We start from the raw sequence: 23701 nt of genomic DNA on the forward strand, positions 1-23701 counted from the left end.
TCAGTGAATGGTCAGAGCTGCGATCTTGCAGACAAAGGGGAACTTTCGGCTGCAGGTGTTATCATTCCATGACCTCAGAGCTGTGACGGGAAAAAGCAGAGACTCTGCGTGAAGGTCCATCCATCACAGTAAAAGTCACCCCGCCATCCCACCAGAGTAAAAGTCCTCTCCCGTAGGCCTGGTGTCTCCACTGGCATTCCTTTCTTGCAGATGCTTAATGAGGCTGCTGTCCAGCCTTACTCTCGCATCAGGCTAGGGTTGACTTGTCACTGTGGAGGAACAGGGCAAGCCTCACCCAGAGGCTTGGCCCAGCTCTGGCTCCCAGGATAGCAAGTCGCTGTTCCATGCCTCCCTCCCGTAATCAGAAAAAGAAAAAGGAGCAAAGTAGGAATGGCAGCAGTTCAGCACTTGCATCTGGAGTAGATATAGGTTTGAAACCCAGCTCCATATCTGCTTGCTGGACAAACTTGAATACATCACTTAACTTCTCTGAGTCTTGATTTCTTCATCTGCAAAATGGAAATATTAATAGTTTTTACTTCTTAAGGTTGGTGTGAGCAGTGACGTTGTTGTTCACGATGATGGTGGTGATTGCTGATACCACATGCAAACCATTGCAGTCACTTTATGTCTCTTATCTTCTTTTTCCTTCACATCAACCCTGTGAGTTGTGTCATTAGCCCCATTTTGCAGATGAAGAATCTGAGGCACCAAGAGGTTAAGGCACTTACTTTGGGCTACACAGTTCATAAGTGGTTGAGCTGGGGTTCAGACAAGGACATTCAGCTCCAGAGTCCATGCTCTTACCACTGTGCTGTGTCAACTATATCTCCTTCAATGCTCAGAACAGCCCTGTGGGTAGCAACGATTATTAAACCCATTTTACAGAAGAGAAAAGGGAATCTCAGAGAGAATAAGTAATTGCCTGCAAGGGCACAGAACTAGAAAGCAACAGGGCCAGTACTTGTACCCATCTGGGTACTCTTTTCACTACTACACCTGGGCGCTCCTCCAGGCATCCCTTCGTTCTAATGTCCAGGAGCACGAGCCACCTCTGGTGCATTGGTGAGATGACATAAAAGCACCATCCTTTGGTCTCTACGCAAGTTTCTTTTTTTCATGCTTCTATCTCTAATGTCTTTTCATCCAAATCACAGTTTGCATGTCAACAACGCACCATTAAACATTGTTTAAACTGGGCACATACCCTGAGAAAACCATCATTCAAAAAGAGTCACGTACCAGAATGTTCACTGCAGCTCTATTTACAGTAGCCCGGAGATGGAAGCAACCTAAGTGCCCATCATCGGATGAATGGATAAAGAAGATGTGGCACATATATACAATGGAATATTACTCAGCCATAAAAAGAAACGAAATTGAGCTATTTGTAATGAGGTGGATAGACCTAGAGTCTGTCATACAGAGTGAAGTAAGTCAGAAAGAGAAAGACAAATACCGTATGCTAACACATATACATGGAATTCAAGAAAAAAAATGTCATGAAGAACCTAGGGGTAAGACAGGAATAAAGACACACACTTACTAGAGAATGGACTTGAGGCTATGGGGAGGGGGAAGGGTAAACTGTGACAAAGCGAGAGAGAGGCATGGACATATATACACTACCAAACGTAAGGTAGATAGCTAGTGGGAAGCAGCCGCATAGCACAGGGAGATCAGCTTGGTGCTTTGAGACCGCCTGGAGGGGTGGGATAGGGAGGGTGGGAGGGAGGGAGACGCAAGAGGGAAGAGATATGGGAACATATGTATATGTATAACTGATTCACTTTGTTATAAAGCAGAAACTAACACACCATTGTAAAGCAATTATACTCTAATAAAGATGTAAAAAAAAAAGCTAAAAAAGAGAGAAAAACAAGAAAAAAAACAAACAAAAAATGCATCCACCATAGGGAACTGCCACGCCCCAAACACCCCACCCCCACCCCCCAGTGACCTCTGGTCACTCTCCAAGGTGTTGAATAATTCACAGTTTCCTGGCTACCCCTGGCACCTCCCCAGCACCCCTGCAAGAGCCCTGGTCTCGAGGGCACCCACCGCTGGTGGGTCGGTACCATATTTGCACGCAATCCTCCTCTTCTGGGTCCGCGTGGATGCCATCGTCTGGCTGGCTCCCATCCCAGTAGCTATAGTCATAGGATGAGCCGTCTGTCCATTCAAACTGCCCTTCCTGGGGGGTTGCACCCAGAGGAAAGGAAGCAAGCCAAGGAGAGAAAGGTCAGGCATTTGAGCCAGCTCCAGCTTGGGGTAACATTCTAATACCTCCATATCTAACAGTGCAGAAGCCCTCACTTTTATCTGATATACTATTATTAACCACCATTACTGAAACTGAGCAGGACCCCACAGGGCCCTCCCAGGTACAAAAGCCCCTCCATGTCCCCGCCTCTTGTTTGCAGAAAAGCTATAGTCTCCCAGACCTTCCCTGAGTCACAAAAAAAGCAGGCTCAAACAGCTAATGATTAGGACACTAGAGTCACAGAATCTTTAGCTCCTTCCTGAAAGATACAGATCACAGTGTCCTATGTACATTCCTGAGTAGTTTTGCAGATATTATGACTGCCGCCAGAGGGAAAAAGCTAACTGCCTGATGACCAGACTGTAGCCATGACGTAAGCTGCTCCGTCTTGAGCAGTACTGAATCTATGGCTAGCTCAGGGCCAAGAACTGGCCTCAAGGAAGTGAGAACAAACTGACCCTGGAGTTGAAGATTATGCTTAAAACAATCAAGATGATGCTGATCCAACCACCGCATGACCAGTTTCGAGGTGACTGTCGGAGCTGGCTGTGCTGTTCTGCTTGTAGCCCCCTGCCTGTGCACCCCTGAAACTCCCCTTTAAAACCTTTGTCTCCTAACCAGCAACCGGGAGATGGTTTGGGGGATGCGAGTCCGTCATCTCCCCAGGTTGCCGGCTTCTGGAATAAAGCATCTTTCTTGTTCTACCAACCCTGTCTCTCGAACATTGTCTTTTGAGCACTGAGCAGCCAACCTGGAGTGTGGTTCTGGCTCCGGCTGGTAACATTACAAGCCGCCGTTTGTTGAGGGCTTCTTATGTACCATGCCAGGTGTGCTTTACTCATTTTATCCTCACCATCCTGCAAAGCAGGCGTTGTCATCTCCATTTTACAGATGAGAAAACTGAGGCTCAGATTAGTCTACCCAAATTCACACAGTTAATAAAGCATTAGTGCTAGGATTCAAACCCGGGTCTGTCTGACTCCAGCACTCAAGACCCTAACTACCATATTAAAAAGAAAATGTTGTTTACCAGTGGGTGCGAGTCACCCTTCATCTCTTTTCTTTCTGTCCAAATAGTGTGTATTTTTCTTGCCTGCTGTGGAACTAGTCTGTCCAATTACAAGAAAAGTCTTGCTGGGAATTTGACAGGTGTTGCAATAAATGTGCAAATTAACTATGGAAAGAATTACTTCTTTGCAATGTCCTGGAACAAAAGTCATTTCTCCATTTATTCAAGTTTTTAGAGAAGTGTCTCCCAAAGCACTGATGATTTTGGAGGCCATGTCATGTAATGGACACTGCACGCTCCTTCTGGGAGAGACTAGAGCCTGGGATTCCAGCTCCGTCTACTTCCTAGCTCTGCAATCTGGACAAGTTACTTAACTTCTCTGAGCCTCAGTTTCCACAACTATAAAATAGAGCTAATATTTCCCTCAGAGAATTATTGAGAGAAGTGAATGAATTAAAAGCATTGAGAGACCTAGCTAGTGCCTGGCATGCGGTGCCTAGGCTTGAAAACTATAAAAAGAAGTCCTGGGCTTCCCTGGTGGTGCAGTGGTTGAGAGTCCGCCTGCCGATGCAGGGGACGCGGGTTTGTGCCCTGGTCCAGGAAGACCCCACATGCCGCGGAGCGGCTGGGCCCGTGGGCCATGGCCGTTGAGCCTGCGCGTCTGGAGCCTGTGCTCCGCGGCGGGGGAGGCCACAGCAGTGAGAAGCCCACGTACCGCAAAAAAGAAAACAAACAAACAAAAAAAACAAGTCCTTTTACTGTATCATTTGTTATTATTATTCTTAGGTCTTGTTATACAAGTTCCTTAACTCTAAGTTAAGGAACTCATAAGCCAATTTTAAAGTTACTATTATAATGGGACATTTTGGTTTTTTAATGTTACAACTTCTATACAAGTTTTTGCCAGATGAATTCTATTGATTTTTAAAAATATCTATACTGAGTCTGGCCACTATTGATACTTCTGCTACTTTTTTTTTTTTAATATTTGTTTATTTGTCTGCACCAGGTCTTAGTTGTGGCACGCGGGATCTTCATTGCGGCATGCAGGATCTTTAGTTGTGGCATGCAGAATCTTTTAGCTGTGGCATGCAGGCTTTTAGTTGCAGCATACGTGCGGGATCTAGTTCCCTGACCAGGGATCGAAACCCAGGCCCCCTGCATTGGGAGCGCGGAGTCTTAGCCACTGGACCACCAGGAAGTCCCACTTCTGCTACTTTGACAGCAACTTCAACCACCCTTAATGAGCTCTCACAGTGTGCTGAGCACAGGCTAAGCCCTTTACATACCTTGGCCCATTTACTTTTTACAACCAGGCACTATTATTGTCATCCCATTTTACAGCTGAGGAAACTGAAGCTCAGAGACGCAAAAAAAAAAAAAAAAAAAAGTCCCAGTCACCTACCATCCAGTACGTGGCAGAACAGGAGCTGGAACTGGAACCCTATCTGAGGCAGGGCTGGAGGCATCCATGCAGGAGAGACGCTCAGGATACAACTTGTCCATGGAAAGCGTGGAGACCAAATCTCCAGGTGGAGTGTGCCGTGATATTGCCAGGTATGAGATCTGGCCCAAGCCAGCCTCTTTGGCCTTCTTCTCCACCGTTATTCCACTCACCCCTGCGCCACCCTGCGTCCCAGGCACACTAGTCTTTAATGTCCTTGAGTGTGCCGTGGTCTCTCCCACCTCAGGACCTTTGCCCATGCTGCACCCTCTACCTGGAATGCTCTTCCTCTGGCTGGTTCCTATTTATCCACTAGACGTTAGCTTAAATATCTCTGACCCAGGGAGGCTGTGGCAGCTGTAGACGTGCACTGCTCAGAGCTCCTTCAGGAGGACCAGCTGAGGGAGCATGGCTGACTGAAAGCCCCTTGGACCCAGCACTGTATTCACAGTGAGACTGTGCTTCCTCCACGCTGTTCCCAGTTAGTGACTTAGCATGTCAGGGGTATTAGTGCTGGCTTCCTCCTGCCCAAGGTGGGACTCCTGGAATGGGCATCCTTTGCCTGGGGACACCCCACTGGCTTAGCTAAGACTTTCCAGGGTGAGCTGCGGTCTAAGGCTCTCCCCACTCAGCCGTTCCCTCCCCCTCTTCTTTCACTGGGCTCAGACCCACATCATGGCCTGAAGGTCTTCCCTGCCTCTTCAACCCTCCTGTCTTTTTTCCTTCGCCAATGTTTTCCCTCAAAAGCCTCTTACCCATCCAATCACGTTTTTGTGTCTGCTTTTTGGAGAACCCAAACCTAAACAGAGGCCGTCCCTGGCCATCCAACATGTTCCCATAATACCCTCTTTCACGACAATTATCATATTCTAACTGGGGCATCCTCGTGTCTGATCTTTCTGTGTGCTGGGCACATAGCCGTGACCTGGCACCCAGGTTCCATGTGAAAGGCTGGTTAAATCAAAATGGAATCTTGGCTGGAACTTCCAAAAGGGCTTGACGGTCAGCACTTCCTCACCTGCCTGTGATCGTGAAGCCCTGTCCAGATGTCAGCTGGGATCCCAGGAACACAGCTGTTCACGAGGTCATACACAAAGACATTCTCCTCCCAGCTGCGAAGGTAAGAAACCCGGTAGCCTGTTACTCATCGCCTCTTGCCATAGGATTGAGTTGAAAATGGACAGAAGTCTTTGTTAGCCCTCCCAGACCAAAGTAAATAGAGGATGTGATGCGGTCCTGCTTTCTCTTTTTCCTTTTTAAACTAAGGCACGCATGTGGGCTGTCCTCTCAGGGGCATCTCTGGATTTGGGCCAAAGCAGGACTCAGCACACACTGTTACTCATCCTAGAAATGTAAAAACACTAGCAAACAAGGTGGATTACATTGAAGACACAAAGAAAGGAGCTGACTTTGCATTGTACACATCAAATAACGAAAATCTCCACTGGATGTTTTTGGTCTTTCTCAAAAGCCCTCCTTACGGCGCCAGTCCTTACATAGCCTCCTCTCTCCTAATCCTTTCTCACAGAACATCTTCAAAATCTTTTGTTTTGCTGGAAAATTCAGCTCGAGGCCTGAACCTGCATAGACGACTCAGCAAAACCAAATCCTGCAATTATCAGTCCACCCTCTTCAGCAGGTATCTTAGGCCATTCAGGCTGCTACAACAAAATACCACATACTGGGTAGCTTATGAACTACAGGAATTTATTTCTCACAGTTCTGGAGGCTGGGAAGTGAAAAATCAGGGTGCCAGCATGGTCAGGTGAGGGCCCCTTCTGGGTGCAGACTTCTTGCTGTGCCCCCATATCGCAGAAGGGGGCAGGGGAGCTCTGTGGGGCCTCTTTTATAAGGGCACTAACCTTATTCATCAGGGCTTCACCCTCAGAACTTAAGCATTTCCCCAAGGCCCCATCTCCTAATACCATCACATTGGGCATTAGGATTTCAACATATGAATCTTGGGGGGCACACAAACATTCAAACCATAGCAGAAGGCATTGGTGTCTTCTTGGGGGATTCTCACCTCCTATTTTAAAGAGCTTATAAAGTAATTCACCCAACAAAAGAAATTGATGGAGGACCCTGGAGGCAGTCTGCTGCCAAAAACAACAGAGAAATAGGGATGGATGAATGGATAGATAGATAGATAGATAGGAACACAGCGATTTTTTTCTTCAGGTCATTAAAATGTTTCTTGAGCACTGATTTCATGCCAGGTACTATGCCGGATGTTTTATATACATGAACTCATTTCATCCTCACATCAAGCAGGCACAGCGGCAGATGCTACAGGTTACCTGCCTCACAGTCATTCCTAATCCTTTTGCCCGTTGCCTACAACCAAATTTAGGAAGGCCAGATTTCACTTTCTCAGCCTCCTTTGCAGCTAACATTGGCCATCGGACCAAGTTCAGCCAATTAGATGTATGGGGGAATTGGTAGAGGACGTCTTGGAAACATTCTCCTCCCCTATAAATGGAGAGTGGTGTGTGGAAAAGGTCCCAGTTTCCACCACTGCCTCCCTTCCTGGGGTTGTAGCTGTGTGTGGACATGATACTTGGAGCTGCTGCATTGGAGGCCCTGGAGGGGGGGGGGCCAAGGTAACCACTCACCTAGTGCCCCAATATCCATGAACCTGGGGAGTGTCATTTGCAGAGATGAGAAGGGTGGGCAAGGGATGTGACAGAAAACGAACAACTAACAGGCACAGTTCACTCAAGCAGCTCACAGACCCAGAGGGACAGATCCCACTGGACAAGGGATTCCACATTTTTGGCTTCCACATGACACTAAAAGGTGAACATTGGTGTGTTGAAGAAGTCATTACGTAGTAATAATAATCAGCCCCAGACCTAACAAACACCTAACCAATAACTCACTTCAAAACAGGACTATGGGGCTTCTCTGGTGGCGCAGTGGTTGAGAGTCCGCCTGCCGATGCAGGGGACATGGGTTCGTGCCCCGGTCCGGGAAGATCCCACATGCCGCGGAGCGGCTGGGCCCGTGAGCCATGGCCTCTGAGCCTGCGCGTCCGGAGCCTGTGCTCCGCAACGGGAGAGGCCACAACAGTGAGAGGCCCGCGTACCGCAAACAAAACAAAACAAAACAAAAAACAGGACTATGTTGAGGTACCCTTTACGTTACAACGGTGTATATCTGCTCCCATTGGCGTCTTCTAAATCTGGGGTCTCCAACCCCCGGACCGTGGACCAGTAGCAGTCCGCTGCCTGTTAGGAACCGGGCTGCACAGCAGGAGGTGAGCGGCGGGCCAGCGAGCAAAGCTTCATCTGCCGCTTCCCATCGCCCGCATTACCGCCCGAACCATCACCCCCACAACCCCCGCCCTGGTCCGCGGAAAAATCATCTTCCACGAAACTGGTCCCTGGTGCCAAAAAGGTTGGAGACACTGTTCTAAATGACCGCTCTCTACAGGCTGCCACCTTGTCTAGAACACCCACCAATAGATTTCCTTTTGCTTGAGACGCTGGTGGCAAGTCAAAGCACACAGAGCCACTCTCCTTAATTTTGTGTTTGTGGAAGACATTCTTGATCCATCCCAGAAGCACCCAGAATTCTGGCTCTCAGAATCCTTCTCAACGCAGTGCTCTAGGCAGTCACATGCTGGGCATTGCTAAACACATACTGTTATGAACTGAATGTCAGTCCCCTGCCCCCACAATTCATATGTTGAAATCCTAACCCCTAATGTGATGGTGTTAGGAGGTGGGGCCCTTGGGGGTGATTAGTTCATGAAAGTGGAGCCCTGTGAATGGGACTAACGCCCTTATAAAAGAGGCCCCAGAGAGATCCCTTGCCGCTTCTGCCATGTGAGGACTCAGCACGAAGATGACCATCTGTAAGCCAGGGAGTGAGCCCTCACCAGAACCTGACGGTGACGGAGCCCTGATCTTGGACTCCAGCCTCTAGAACGGTGAGAAATGGATTTCTGTTGTCTATCAGCTGCCCAGTCTGTGATATTTTTGTTATAGCAGCCTAAACGGACGAAGACAGATGTTATTAGAGGCAATGGAAAGGAAACAGGGCGGGTGAGTCAAGGCTTACTTGCCCTCCGAAAGATGATCTGACGTGCGCACGCTAAGTAAGCACTGACCTCTTGAGACACTCGTAATTATAATTAATAAAAAGAATAACAGCTCCCACCACGGAGCATTGAGTTACCCGAGCACTTGTGTAAGAACTTCAGATCCATTTTTATCTCCTCTAAAGCCCCTCAACCTTAAAGTCAGTGTGACTACTTCTATTTCCCAGCTGAGGACTCTGGCTCAGAGAGTTTATGGGACTTGGGCGAGGTCGCCCAGGTGGGAAGTGGTGGAGTGGGGACTAGCTTAGGGCTGACTGACTCTAATGCCCTCAATCAATGCACATAACATTGCACAGGTTTCTTCCTTTAGAACATCTGCTGCCCCCATTCCCTAAGCTTCCCAAGCCTTCAAGATCTTGATCCAGGACTAGTTCTTCCAGGAAACCTTCCATGAGCACCCTCTATCCAATTCTTGCCCACCTGTAGCACAAAGTTTCCATGCTCCCCAGGGCAGGCTGGTTGGTTTAGTTTTCTATTTCTGATGGGCTGGTCTCCCCAAAGAGAGAGACCAACACGGACCCACACGACGCCTTTTTTCTATTTGACATCTTATCTCACACCATCACCAGGCTCTATTCAGTGCCGATGTTCCAAGACAGTGTGTTCTGTCTAATATCAGAGTGGTAGATTTCTGGGGACAAAGTGCTCTCCAGTCCAATGGGTCTTTGCCCTTGGTCCTACCCAGTGAGGCACTGGCATCCCCAAGTGCCCCTCTCATGCGCAATTTGGGGTGTCCTACAGCAACTGCTGAACATGCATGGTGAGCGGTCATCTGGGGGAGTGGCTGCCCAGCCATTTCAGCACTAGTGCCATCTTTGTTCAGCGGCACCTGCTCAGGAAACTATTTCAATAGTTTATTGCATTTTCCCCATATCTGTTCAAAATAACTGGGACATAGAAAGGCCCAAGGTGCTACTGCAAGTAGTAAGCAGAGATCAAATGAACTTAATTCAATTCAACCGTCACTTGAAGCAAAGATGGAAATTATTAGGTAAGCTGAAAGCATGAAAACCTTACGCTTTAATCAGTTGCTCGATGAACATAAGTTGATAGCGTGCTTAATTATGAAGGAGAAGAACAAAATTACAAAGCATGAAAAAATGCCAGAATTAGAAAATTGGATTGTCTCAAAGACAAGATGTAATTAGAGATTTTATAATATTGTCTGGCTTTATGGGAACTGAACTTATAACAGATGAATGCGTTGTGCAAATTCAACTTTTCTACATGTTTTTGGGAAAGTATTCTATTATATACCAAAGTGGAAAACTACCTGTATACGAGAGGAAATGCTGGTATAACATTTGGGAAACGTTAGTATAAGACAGAAAAAGAGGGATGTCAGGACTGGAGAAGAGAGGAAGGAGGTAAGTTTAGGAAGAAAGGAACAGGATCTGGGTCAGCGGCTGTTGGAAAACCCCTGCATTTGCCTGGAATCCTTTCTAATGCCTATTAGACCAAGGGATAGATTACAAGCACCATGAAGCAGGCTGAGCCGTCCTTCCTGCGGACTGGCCCGAGGGAAATCTTCATTTGGAATCACTTTTAAAGTTACTGTTTATTACATATATTTCATCTTCCTCTACAGGTTGGTTACTTTTGAGAACTTATTTTATCCATCTTCATAAATGCCAGTCACATGCTGTGCTCTGTATCACAGGGGATTTGACCCCCGAAGATCGCCTTTCCCAGGCTTCCATGTCAGCTGCCCTCCATGTGACGGGAGGCACTGATGGGAAGGATGGGAGGGAGAGAGAAGCCAGGGTGTATCTTTCCCTCTCTGCCTGGGGAGGTGCTGGCAGGGGCTGCCTGCCTTCTGTGGCTCTAGCTCCCATAGGACTGGCCCGCCCTCCAGTTAGGGGTGGAGTTGGCTTCCTGCTAGTGTTAATCTCTAGATACACTACTGCTTCTTTAAGTTCTCAGAGTCCATCACTTGTGTATGTACGAAATTCTCTCTGTGTTAAATGTTTGTAGTGCTTCCTGTTTTCCTGGTCAGACCCTGACTACCTCACTATATTCTTCAGCACCACCAAGGATGCAGTAGGTGCTCAATAAATCTGCTGGATGAGTTGATGCAAGGATTCAAGACTTCTCTGGAAACTAAGATTGAGGACCCCTTCCCCACTCTTAACAAAACTCAGTGACTGGAAAGCATAAAGAACCAACCGTCATTGTAACTTCAAGTCTCTGAGATTCTTGAAAAATGAGGTAAGATTGTAAATTTGTAGTTTAGTGCCAATGGAACACATCACCGCTGGCTTCAAAGAACCCACGAATCAGCAAGGAAGACAGATGTGAAAAGAAGTCACTAAAGTGATGAAGAAAGTGCTCCTGAGAGGTGGGTGGTGAGTGCAGTCAGGTGCCATTGAGTCAGGGGCGACTTCGGTGGAAAGATGGCAGAACTGAGTCTGGAAGGTTAAGGAAGTGTCTCCCTGGAGGAGAAGATAGGGATGGGAATTCCCAGTGGAGGGAACAGAATGTGCAAAGTATGCAGGCGTAAATGGGCTGGACCACTTTGGAGAACTTCGAGATGGTGAGCATGGCTGGGGCTTAGGAGGCATGGAGGAACACTGAAGGAGGCCTTGGTGGGTGGGCTATGGAACCCAACTGCTCAGGTTCAAATCCCAGCTCCACCACTTTATAGCGAGTTACCTTCTTTGAGCCTCAGGTTCCGTATCTGTGAAATGAGGATACTTACCTAATATGGTTTGCGGGAACTTGATGCTTATAAACTCTTAGCAAATAAATATCAGTTATTATGTCTCATGTTATGTTCTTTACATACATATTATGTGAGTTATATCATAGGGTCAAAGCCCCTGTGATACAGAACAGGGCACAGCACAAGGTCGGCACTTATAAAAATGGACCTTCCAGCCTGCTGTTTGCTACCCTTGCTAAATACTTTGTCCTCTACTGCCAAGGCCAGTTTCAATGAGAAATTGGGCTGAATAAAAGCTGCAATTACCAAAGAGGAACACCAGTGGGACACACCATTCCCCACACCCCTTTCCAGAGGGGGTGTTTGGTTGGGCTACAGAGGACAGAGGAGTCCACTCACCTGTGGATGGAGGCCAGTTTGGCGGACTTCCTGCCGATGGAGAACTCAGAGCAGTAGAAGTCAGCCTCAGCCCAGGTCTTATTGAGAGGGAAAAATCTATAGCAGTGGCCTTTGAACTCCATCCAGAACAGTGGGCACAGGGAAGCCTGGGGCAGCTCTGGCATGGCTGGGGGCAGAGAGAATACGGGTTGGGAAGAAGCTTGGCCGTGCAAACGTTGATGCTATGACATCTTTTTAAGAATGAAAGTAAAAAGTGTCGCCTTATGATTAACGCATACCTAAAGTTTACAAAATAATAAAAGTAATATGTGCTCATTATAGAATCCTTGGAAAACGTTACTACATTAGAGTGTTTTTCTCCTTGTCATGTTGAATGCAAAGATTTTTTTAAAAATGCAATTGCGATTTTATTGACCATACACCACTGTCAGTATTCTGATTTCTAAAAATTAAGAGTATAAGCATTTCCCCTCATGTCATTATAAATTTTTGTAAACGTTGTTTCAAATAGCTCTTTAATATTCCCTAGTGGCCCCCCTAGAGGTTATTTAATCATTCCCCAATTTTGGGATAATTAGATTGTTTTCTCTTTTTAAAAAACAATTAGAAATAATCCTGAGATGCAAAGCCTTGCGCATAAGCTTTTGCAGCATTTCTGATGATTTTCTGGGGATAGATTTTTAAGGCTTTGATACAATTTGCTAAATTACCTCCTGAAAGCAATTTATACTCCCACGGTGATGTCTGAGAGTGCCCATCGCACAGCGCCCTTGCCTGCGCTGAGTGTTACCACTTTAATGGCAATCTTTGCAAATTTTATAAGCAAAAAAATGGCATCTTATTTCAATCTGCACTTCTGGGCTGTCTGGCCAAGGTGTATATTTCCCTACTGTAGTCAAGACTACTTATATCTTTAGCCCGTGGAACTACTGGGGTTCAGGATGCGTTCTTAATTCTGAAAAGGGACAAACAAAAACCCCATGTTTGAGACGCTAAAGTTCTCCAAGGTCTCAGCCCCTCTGGAGACCTCTTAGCATATACTTTTTTTGGAAACCACGATTGAAGATGACTGACTGGGGGAGAAAGGCATGCTGAGAACCTGCCTGGAACTCAGCTGGGTGGCTCATCTGTGACAGCAGGCACCGGGCAGTGGTGAACTTGTTAGACTGGGATCCAGAAGCCCGGGTCCCAGCTCCAGCTCTGCGCCTGACATGCCATGTGATGCTGGTACATTCCTTCCCTTCTCAGCTGTCCGACTAGAAGATCTTTGGGGTCCCTTTTGTGACGCCCAGGGGTGTGAAATCTTGCCTTCAAAGCCACTGTAATAGCTGGCTGGGCTCATGAATAAGGAAGTAGTGGACCACCTTTACTGAGCATTTATGATGTGTCAAGCACGTAGAGGGAAGCTGAGACTTAGACAGGTTAAGTGACTTGCCCAAGATCATCCTGCTGGTAGTAGGCAGAGTAGGGATTTGAACCCAGCCCTCCTGACACCAAAGTCTTTGATTTTAAAATGCACATGATACTTCATCATGGGAAACCAATAGGGCTGAGCATGGTTGATCATGTGTCAGCCCCTACTTCGTCAGGTTGCTAGGCCAACTAATTGGGTCAAATAAAGTCACCGAGTGCTTGGCATGTACGCATGCTCCGTAATAGTGTGATTATTAACGATTAGCTCAGGGTTTCATCACTGAGGTTCATGGGCTTCAGGGGTCCAGTGAATCCCTCGAAATTAAATGCAAAATCAGAAGTCTGTGTGCAGGTATGTGCACACACGCATCTATATGAATTTTTCTGGGGAAGGAACGGGACAGTTGCTTTAGTCACTAGAGCTATGCTGGGACTTCCCTGGTGGTCCAGTGGTTGAGAATCCGCCTTCCAATGCAGGGGATGAGGGTTTGATCCCTGGTCGGGGAACTAAGATCCCACATGCCGCGGGGCAACTAAGCCCGCGTGCCACAACGAAAGATCCCGCGTGCCGCAATGAAGATCCCGCGTACCGCAACTAAGACCTGAGGCAGCCAAATAAATAAATAGATAGAATTTACTTTAAATCAATAAGTAAAGCTTTAAAAAAAAAAATAGAGCTATGCTAAGCAGGCAGCTTCCATCTGGGCTACCTGTCCCTGATGAGAGCCATTGGGCTTTCCTGTTTGATCAGAACCAGCCCTTCCCCCATCCTAGGCAGCTGCGCTGGTCAGTCCCGCCTTGTCCCACCTCTCCCCACCAGTCCCGGCCAACCGTCTTTCAGTGTTTGCCAGTATCCAAACTGGAGCCAGCTGGTTCGGAATTGGCTCTCTTAACCCTCCCTTACATGGCAAAGGGAGAGAACTCTTGCTTATGGAGTTAGGGGGCTCAGGACCTCGGCCCTTCCCTGTTCCTTGCCCCTCCCCGGACTTCGGTCTCCTCCTTTCTCAGTTGAGAGCATTGGTCTAGGAGGATATCGCCTCGATGCTGAGAGGGCTGAAGGACCCCTTGTGATGCTGGGCATTGCTGAGCTCCCTGTGGGGACTTTTGCCCATTCCTTCCACACAAAGAGATTCGGCTGGCTCATTCCCAGGGGTCTGCTTTTGGAGCAGTTCCCCCTTTGCATGGATGAGCAGCAGCAAATCATTTCCATCTGCTTTCCACCCATCACTTGTAACCCAGGACACTCATTGGTGAGAACGTGGGCACGTCTGTCAGGTGTTGGCTGGAATAGTTAGCCCAAGAGTATGATACTTGCTGGTGCTAAACCACTTTCCCCACTCTCACCCATCCTATAATTATCTTGCACCCTAACTATTCTTATTAGAGATGGAAGTAGGGGATGTAACCACCCCAGTTTGCCCAGGGCTGTCCCAGTTCTAAATCTGAAAATGCCACATCCCAGGCCCCCCTAAGTCGATCACCCTGGAGCACTGGTTCTCAACCAGGGGTGATTTTGATTCTCAGGGGACATTAAACAATGCCTAGAGACTTTCTTGGTTGTCAAAAATAGAAGTGGTGGTGCTATTAGCATCCAACGGGTAGAAGCCAGAAGTGCTGCTAAACGTCCTACAATGACCAGGACAGTCCCACAGCAAAGGGTTTTCTAACCCCACATGTCAATAGAATCCTCGCCCTAGATGGAAGGCAGAACTCCAAAATGTAAAATAACCCCACAGGGCAGCACCACAAAACATCACAGCAAACGTCCACATGTCTCAGCCTATCTGTAGTTTCTTTAACAAAAATTAAGCCACACAACCGATTAGAAGTAGAGTTTGTGTTATTTTTCTAATTTTGGAGTTAAAATATATAACTGTTATAAACCCATGGCTTAAAAGCCCCGGGGCATTGCCAGACACTGTGTTTAAATTTAATGGTACAGACTTCACCAAAGGATGCTGCAGAGGCGAAGTCTTGCATTTCCTCCCTGAGTTTGGGATGAAGCTGACAAACTTCTTCATCATCTCTCTGACAGAGGGAGGACCGCCCCCTCCCCACTCGGCGCATCCTTTCCTGTAAGGTGGGACTCCTCACGGGTCTCCTCTCTGTGAGAGGGTCCGAGTCCCATCACTCCCTCCCCGGTGTGGATGTGAAGCCCGAGCTTCTGTATTAGGGAGGCTGACACCGCACCCAGCGCTCTGCCGCGCATGTGCCCACTGCTTTGGTTTCCATCTCTAACTTTGTTTCCCGCCCCTGGTCGCCCTCCTCACTTTCTTGGAAGCCCAGCTTAATTTTCAAAGGATGTTTGTAAAGTTTATCTGTATTTCTGGATGTCTATAGTGGAGACGTTTTCTGTTCTCTAATTTACCATAAGGTCTGATCTGGAAGTTTCCACCCTCGTTGTCCTCTATCTCTTTTTCTTTTCCTTCACTTAAAAAAAATAATAAACTTTTTATTTTCGAATAAATTTAGATTTACAGAAAAGTTGCAAAAATATTATACAGAGTCCCTGAATAAACTTCATCCAGTTTCCCCTGATGTAAACTTCCCACAGTACATTTGTCATAACTAAGAAATTAATAAATTTAATAAATTAATTAATAATTAATAAAATTAATAAATTTATTCTTCAGTAAACTACAGGCTTTATTCAGATTTCACCAGTTTTTTCTTTTTCTGTTCCCAAGATCCAACCTAGGATACCCCATTACATTTGCTCTACCTTTGTGATTTATTTGATATCAAATATTATAGTATAGCTGTCTTGATTAAAGCTACTGCTCCTTTCTTTCCCCAGAAAAATGCACAGTGTACACACATACACAGACACACACACACACGGCATACGAGATCTTAGTTCCAGACCAGGGATCGAACCCGTGTCCCTGCAGTGGAAGCGTGGAGTCTTAACCACTGGACCACCCAGGAAGTCCCATACACACACAGTTTTGATTAGACAAAACTGACAAGAATTGGCTGGAACTGACCAGAATTGTCTAGCATTGTTGGATATTTGCCCCAAATCATCTTTACCTCCTCTCTTTCCCTCTACGCACATCGAATCAATTTTTAAGTCTTGTTTATTCCATCTCCCAGCACCTTTCCAATTCCTTTCTTTCTTCCTTTTCTTCCCTCCTCCCTTCCTTCCTTTCTTCTTTCCTTCCTGTCTTCCTCCCTCCCTCCCTCTCCCTCCCCGACTTCTGTCTCTGTCGCTTTCCCTTCCACATTCTTCCTCCCCCGTCGTCTCTCACAGAGACCTCCTCAATTGGCTGTTCTTCCTGCCTTATCTCACCTTCCAAATCCAGAGGGATCCTTCCAACACCCTGATCTCATCTCACCGAAGCCCTCCAGGAGTGCCCATCACCCTCGGGAACAGGGCTCCCACCTGCCCCTGCAGCTTATCCCCTGTCGCTCACAACATGCTCCAGATTTGCTTCAGCTCTTGCCATTTCTCAAAGTGTGTCCAGATCTTTGCAGATACTTCCCTTGGCCTGTCTTCGGCCAATTCGAGTTTCTTCTTTGAGTCTCAGCCACGTGGTGGCTTCTTTAGGGAAGACTAGGTAGGAGCCTCTCTAAGAGCTCCTAGAGCCCCTCATCCCTCCTTTCACACATCCCCGTGAATTCTTGTTCAGTCTGGCCTCCCCCTGCACAAGGTCTGCCGTGATCATCTCTCTCCCCAGTGCCTGGCACATAGTAGATGTGCAATAACTAGTTTTGAATGACTAAATGCATGCTAGGAAATCAAATGCTGCTTCTTGGGGTCAACTGCCCCTTTTGGGGGACAGTGGTGAGAACGGTGTGGGCACCGCCCATGTGCCCTGATGCCTCCAACCTGGTGTATCTTGACTCTAGGATGGCGTGCCTGGACTTTTCTAAGTCAGCACTGAAGGCAGTTGACTGACCCTGTTTTTCCAGATTACTTAGCACAATGACTGCTGTTTGGAGCAATACCAGCATCACCAGGGAGCTCGTTAGCAATGGAGAATCTCAGCCCCCACCTTCCCGCCCTTCTCCCCACCCCTGGTCCCTTTGATTTTCTCCACTGAGCAAGTGGTGGTTATGGATGCCTGGGGTGAAACATACCAGAAAATAGGGCTGTGACAGGTCACTGCTCAATTACTCCCCTTTCCACCTGGGCAGGCAAAGGCTTTTAATTGGGAGGATCTGGGAGGCAAAAAGGAGCCACTCGCTTGCACTGGGATGATAATGAACTCCACCCTGCCTGGCAACCCCCTACCTCCTTTACCTCTGGGATTTTAGAAACAAGGATTAGACTTAGGACTTTTTTCTTTCTGTTTTTTTTTTTTAAAAAATTTATTTATTTATTTGTCTGTGCTAGGTCTTAGTTGCAGCATGCAGGCTCTTAGTTGCCGCACACAGGATCTAGGTTCCCTAACCAGAGATCGAACCTGAGCCCCCTGCATTGGGAGTGTGGAGTCTTAATTGCTGGACCACCAGGGAAGTCCCTTAAAGGACTTTCATCAACCTGGAACCCAGAGTAGCCTTTGCTAATTTGTGTCTCTCTGGTGAAGAGATCTCTATAGCTTTAGAGCTTGACACTCAGGTAGTGATGGTGACATTACAACCAGGGCCAACCCTACTGAACTTCCGTCTGAGCCAGGCGTTGTGTCAGGTGCTTTGTACATTTCAATTCATTTGGTCTTCATACATCCTACAAGGTAGGTACCATGATCATCCCCCTTTATAGATGAAGAAACCAAAGCACAGAAAGGTTGAGTAACTTGCCTGAGGTCACACAGCTACTAAGTGGCAGAGCTGGGTTTGGAAGCCAGGCTGTGTGGCTCCAGACCTAATTTAGAGATTCCTGCTGCATTTAAGCCCATTTCCTTTGGTCTCTTGATGGTCTGGTTCTTCATTCATCCCCTTATTCATTCAACAAGTCTTATTTGAGTACCTACTTGGTCTCAGGTAGTTGGCTATGTGCTGGAGCTACTGTGGCCTACACAGAGGTGACCTCTGCCCTCATAGATCTTACACTCTCTGGAGGCTGACATTAAGAAAAATAAGCACAGAAATAAAATGTCATTAATATGCAATTAATATGGATTTCTGTCATGCAGGCAAAAACTTGAGGGAGCAGCGCTCAAGTTATTTTGGAAACTGGTCATTTGTTTGCCCCTTTTTTCTCCCTAGTTGAACTGGTGGCCACCCCAACCCTGCCTTCAGGGTGTCCACTGGTGACTAAGACAGGACACCAGAGTGAGTCCCCTTCCGGATGGGGAAAATAAAGGTGTTGCCACAGAAGCACCCAAAAGTGGCACATAACCCGGATTTGGAGATCCAGGAGGCTTCCTGGAGGGGGTGATGTGAGACCCCCCACTGAGAACTGAAGGATGAGGAAGAGTCAGAGGAAGAGGGTTCCAAGTGGAGGGCACAGCACGTGCAAAGGCCCAGAGGCATGAGAGAGAAGGGAGCATTTGGAGAATTGCAAAAGGTTCAGCCTGGCTGGGAATTTGAGGGAGGGTTGAGGCTGGAGGTGACGGAGGGGAGGGGTGGAAGCGGGGGAGGGATGCACAAAGCTTGTTGCTCTGGAAACCAAGAGGCCAAACAACAAGGTATTTTACTTCAATTAGCAGCACCAAAGGCCCCCAGGGTCTCCCAGCTGGGGTGGGAGTCAAAGCCTTTGGAAGCTCTGAGCTTGTTAAGGAAAGAGGACATGCCACCGGAGTTCAGGACTTGTTTTTTTAATCTCTCTCTTTTTAAAAGAATAAATTGTCACCTTCCCACACGATCTGGCTGCTCGCTCCCCTGGCCCCAGTCCAGCTGCCCACAAACACACTACACTGCCTCCTCCTGCCCAGATCAGCCTTGAGAGCCAGCTGGGAGTGGAGGGGGAGGCTCTGGGGGCCACATTGGCGGCCTCCCCAGCGCCCGTCACTACTGGGCCCCAGATGTCCCAGGGGGTCGGAAGTGTCTCCCAGTGTCTGGGAAGGTGGCCACTGGGAGGTCTCAGTCACCTTCATTGCCTGCTGTCTCCCTGGTCCACACATCCCACCCTCAGTGGGCCCTTCCCTGTGAGCCCTGGCTCTGGGGTGCAGAACTGCTGGTCCCAGGTCTCTCATGACTCAGCTTTGCTTTCCCTCCTTCCAGGCTGCTTTTGTGGTCACGTGATACAGAGGAGACAGCACTGGGTGATTTTCTGTATTGCTCATAACAGTGGCCATTCATTGCGTGGTTAATATAACCGTCGGGACCAAACTGGGAGGCGTATCTGTATCATCCCCATTTTATAGGTGCAGAAACCGAGGCTCAAAGATGTTAAGTCACTCACTCCCACAGCTAGCAAGTGGCAGTGTCAGGATGAGATTAAGGTCTGATGGACTTGAAAATTCCTAAGCACTACAGTGCCTCCAGAAAACATCTTTTTCTGGTCTTGGTTTTCTCATTTGGCAAGACAAATATATTAAACACCCAATTTAACAGCATTATGGACTGAATGTTTGTGTGTCCGCCTCCAGTTCATATGTTGAAGCCCTACCCCCCAGTGTGATGGTATTTGGAGCTGGGGCCTTCAGGAAATTAGGGTTATATGATGTCATACGGGTGGACCCCCAGGATGGGGTTAGTGCCATTAGGAGAAGAGGAGAGACCAGAGCTCTCCTTTCTGTGGCCATGTGCAAGCCAGGAAAAGAGCTCTCACCAGGAACTGAATTGGTCAACACCTTCATTCCGGAGTTCCCAGGCTTTAGAACTGTGAGAAATAAATTCCTGGGGTTTAAGCCTTCCAGTCTATGGTATTTTGTGATAGCAGCCTGAGCTAACTAAGACCAACATAATTAAGTAATAATTCAATGTCTCCTGGGTGCTTATTTGGCTTGAGGTCTGTGCCCTCAAGTTGCTCACAGTCTGGAGGGAGGAATGCATAGTACACATGGCAATGAGTCCTCATATACTAAGGGACATTCTAGAAATAGGCAGAGGGCTCTGTGACCATAGAGGAGGGGTAGGGAATGGGTTAGAGTGTCCAGGCGGGGGTACTCTAGGATCTGACTCTATGATACAGACTGGTGGGTGGGGAAGGGTGTACTCTAGGAAGTAGGGACACCCAGTTGCCCAAGCCTCTGTGCTCCTGCCTCAGAGCTTAGACTCTGGAGTTAGATGACTCCAGTTAGAAACTCACCTCTTTGTGCCTCAGTTTCCTCATCTGTAAAATGGGCATGATGATAGTGCCTACTTCACAGGGAAGCCTGTGCCTGGCTTATAGTAGGTGTTCTAGTAAACATGAGATGTTACAACAGAAACAGCCTGGGCCCTGGAATAATCCTGGTGCTGAGTGCACAATGCCAGCTTCTTGGAGGGGAGAGGAAGAGGCTATGGAACTTGACTGATTCTCCCTTCCCACCCCTGAAGCCCTGCAGAAGCAGGCCCTGAGCATCAAAACGTTTTGCTAGAATTTCCTTTGCTGTGGAAAGTTCTTGGGCTCAGGAGCCACGGAAAGGAATCTTTTTATGGTTATGGTTGAAGAATCATAACAGCAAATATTTATGTAGTTTTACCAGGTGCCAGGCCCTCTTTTAATCACTGAATATTTGTTAATCCGTGTAACCAAAGTGATCAAAGCCAGGTTCAGAGAAGGGTTTTAGGAAAAGGATCTAGTCTGGCTAAATCCTTCTCAGTCTTTCAGAAGTGTCTAAAGGTTTGTTTCCAAAGCAGATCTAAGGGTATGGCTGGGTTGCACTATTTGCGTATATTTGCATGTTCATGAAAGGTCCAGAGCAGTGGGATGAAGGATGGAATGACCCTGTTCTGTTTTGTACCTAAAGGCTCGGGATGCAGGAGAGGAAGAAGAACCAGGCCCACTGTCACTAAGGAGGGCTGTGGTTGTGCGCCCACCTTCATGGTCTGCCAACGGCTCACCAAGACCCCAGATAAGGCTTCCCTAGGCACACATCAACACGCACACTCACACGCACACACACGCCCACTTGACACACGTACACACACTTAACTCACACGTTCTCTTCTGCATTGAAATCACTTTCCTCTAGCAGATTTATCCACTCAGGCTTGAACTGGGCTTTCTGCTGGACTGGATGGATGATGACCTTGGCCAGATTATTGGGCCTCTGTAGGCCTCAGTTTCCACAGCTGTATTGTGGAAGGATTGGGCCAAGTGGATTTCCGGGACCCTTCCTTCCAACTCCAACTCTGAGGTCTCCAAAGTTGCTGGGTTGGAAGGGATCTCAGTCTCCACATCTGTAGAGTGGGACTGAGGCATGGGGCTAGATGTCTGGAAGTTCCTTTTTGAAGGCATTTTGTCACAGCAGAAAACTGTGTCTCCTGGTCAATTCTACCATAACATCAACAACCACAGTGGCAGAAGTAGTAAGGTAATAAGCCATTTTTCAAGTGCTTTCTATGTGTTAAGTGCTTCACTTGCATGATCTCATTGAAGATTCCCCAAAACGTTTGATGGACACCATTATCATCCTCACTTTCCACAGGAGGAAACCTGAAGCTCAGAGAAAGGTCCCATGGTCACAAGCTAGCGAGAGAGAGAGGACTCCCCATCGCTCCCACTCTCAAACTCAGCCTCAGGACTTTCCTCTTATGCTGGGCAGAAAGGCAAGATCTTGGAACACACAAGTATCTTTCAAGGATATTTTGTCCAACTTCCCTCCTGCTCACCCATTGCACGGATGAGGATACTGAGGCACAAGAGCAAGCAGGCAAAGACACTGTTATGGACTAAATGTTTGTGTACCCCCCAGATTCCCAACACCCAATGTGATGGTGTTTTCATGGGGTCTTTGGGAGGTGATTAGGGTTAGATGGAGTCATGGGGCCCCCATGATGGGATTAGTGCCCTTGTAAGAAGAGGAAGAGAGACAAGAGCACTCTCTCTCTCCACCATGTGGCTACTTGCAAGCCGGGAAGAGGGCCCTCACCAGGTAACGGATCAGGTGGCATCTTGATCTTGGATTTGTAGCCTCCAGAACTCTTCCTGTTGTTGAAGCCACCCAGTCTACGGTATTTTGTTATGGCAGCCCGAGCTGACTAATACAGACACTCAGAGAGTTTATGGCAGACCAGAGCCCCTGATGCTTGCCCAAATGAACTGACCACCCTTTATCTCCCATCACTAGGGTTACCAGATAAAAAAAAAAAAAAGAATTCCCAGTTAAATTTGAATTTCAGATAAACAAGAAATAATTTTTAGCATAAGGTATGCCCCATGCAATATGCGAGACACTTACAGTAAAAAATGATTTGTTTATCTGAAATTCAAATTTACCTGGACATCAGGTATTTTATCTTTCAATCTTATCACCCCACTATTTAAATTCCCCTCAACACTGTAACTGCCCAATAACATGGCTTTATGGGGACCTTACAGATGTTTTATTACAGTGTTAGTTTTATTTTAATGGGGATAGAAACAGTATCTCTGCCATAGAGTTTTTGTGAGGATTAAATAACTCCATATGTAAAAAGGGCTTAAAACAGTGCCTGGCATATAGTGAGGGCTACAGAAGTATCACTTGTTGTTATTGGTATTATTATTATTATAGCTTTTAAACCATGTTTGGGAAGAACCCTCCTGGTAGAGGTGACAGGCAAGATCTTCCACCTTGAAGGGACTGAAGGACTCAGGATTCTTCCTACCCCAGAGTCAGCACCCTAGCTTCCCTATTGCAAGGGTGAAGAAATTGAGCTCATTTGAAGCCCCGCGTCCTCCAAGTGGGACACTGGGAGGCCACATGCCCGAGGCTCATGGATCCCAATCCCTGGGGACACTGAATATCCGCAGAGCTGGGTGTCACTGGGCCAGGCCGCCAGGGAGGTCACTAGAGGGACAACTATGTCCTCCTGCGTGCCCAGCTCCCTGGGAACAGCTGTCACAGCCAAGGTGGGACCGCGGAGCCCAGATGCCAAACCCCTAACAAAAATACCATCTTCAGATCTTCCTGTGGTACCAGGCACTTTCCGCAGATGATCTCATCTCCCTTGCACGGTAGCCCCAGAGGGTGTCACTGTGACCACCGTTTTCTGAAGGAAACTGAGGCTCAGAGAGGTTAAGAAACTTGTGCCAGGTCATACAGCTTTTAAGATGCAAAGCTGGGATTTATCACCAGGTCTCTTTGCGTCTGGCCCTAGCACAGTGCGCATGAGCTGGAGGGAGAGCAGCTGGAGGGGCTGTCAGGAGGCTCAGCTTGGCCCCCCAGCATTCCTTGGGTCAGGCAGGCCTGCAGCCCAGGCAGCGAGGCCTCACTGACAGCGCAAGCATTTGCGGGGTGTCCTCCTCTCCTCCCGGCCCTGGCCCCGTGCTCACCTGGGCTGATATTGATGTCCGTTTGCGGAAAGGCCTGTGCGGAGAGGAGGGTCAGGACGGCCGTGGCCCACAGTCCCCACCTCTGCATCCTGGGCCCCGAGAAAGCCACCTC

The 23701-nt window shown here is 47.7% G+C and overlaps 1 protein-coding gene across 1 annotated transcript; it reads right to left on the bottom strand.

Annotated features, from left to right (window-relative positions):
* Positions 1-23701, bottom strand: CLEC19A (C-type lectin domain containing 19A; the record flags this gene model as incomplete). Its single annotated transcript, XM_079945545.1, has 5 exons — positions 23590-23701; positions 11883-12048; positions 5735-5828; positions 2062-2194; positions 1-80 (listed from the first exon to the last, which is right to left on the bottom strand). The coding sequence occupies exons 1-5, from the start codon at positions 23675-23677 to the stop codon at positions 1-3; spliced, it is 561 nt and encodes a 186-aa protein (XP_079801671.1). The 5' UTR covers positions 23678-23701.

Source organism: Stenella coeruleoalba (genome assembly GCF_951394435.1).
Source record: "Stenella coeruleoalba genome assembly, chromosome: 15".
Taxonomy (NCBI): domain Eukaryota; kingdom Metazoa; phylum Chordata; class Mammalia; order Artiodactyla; family Delphinidae; genus Stenella; species Stenella coeruleoalba.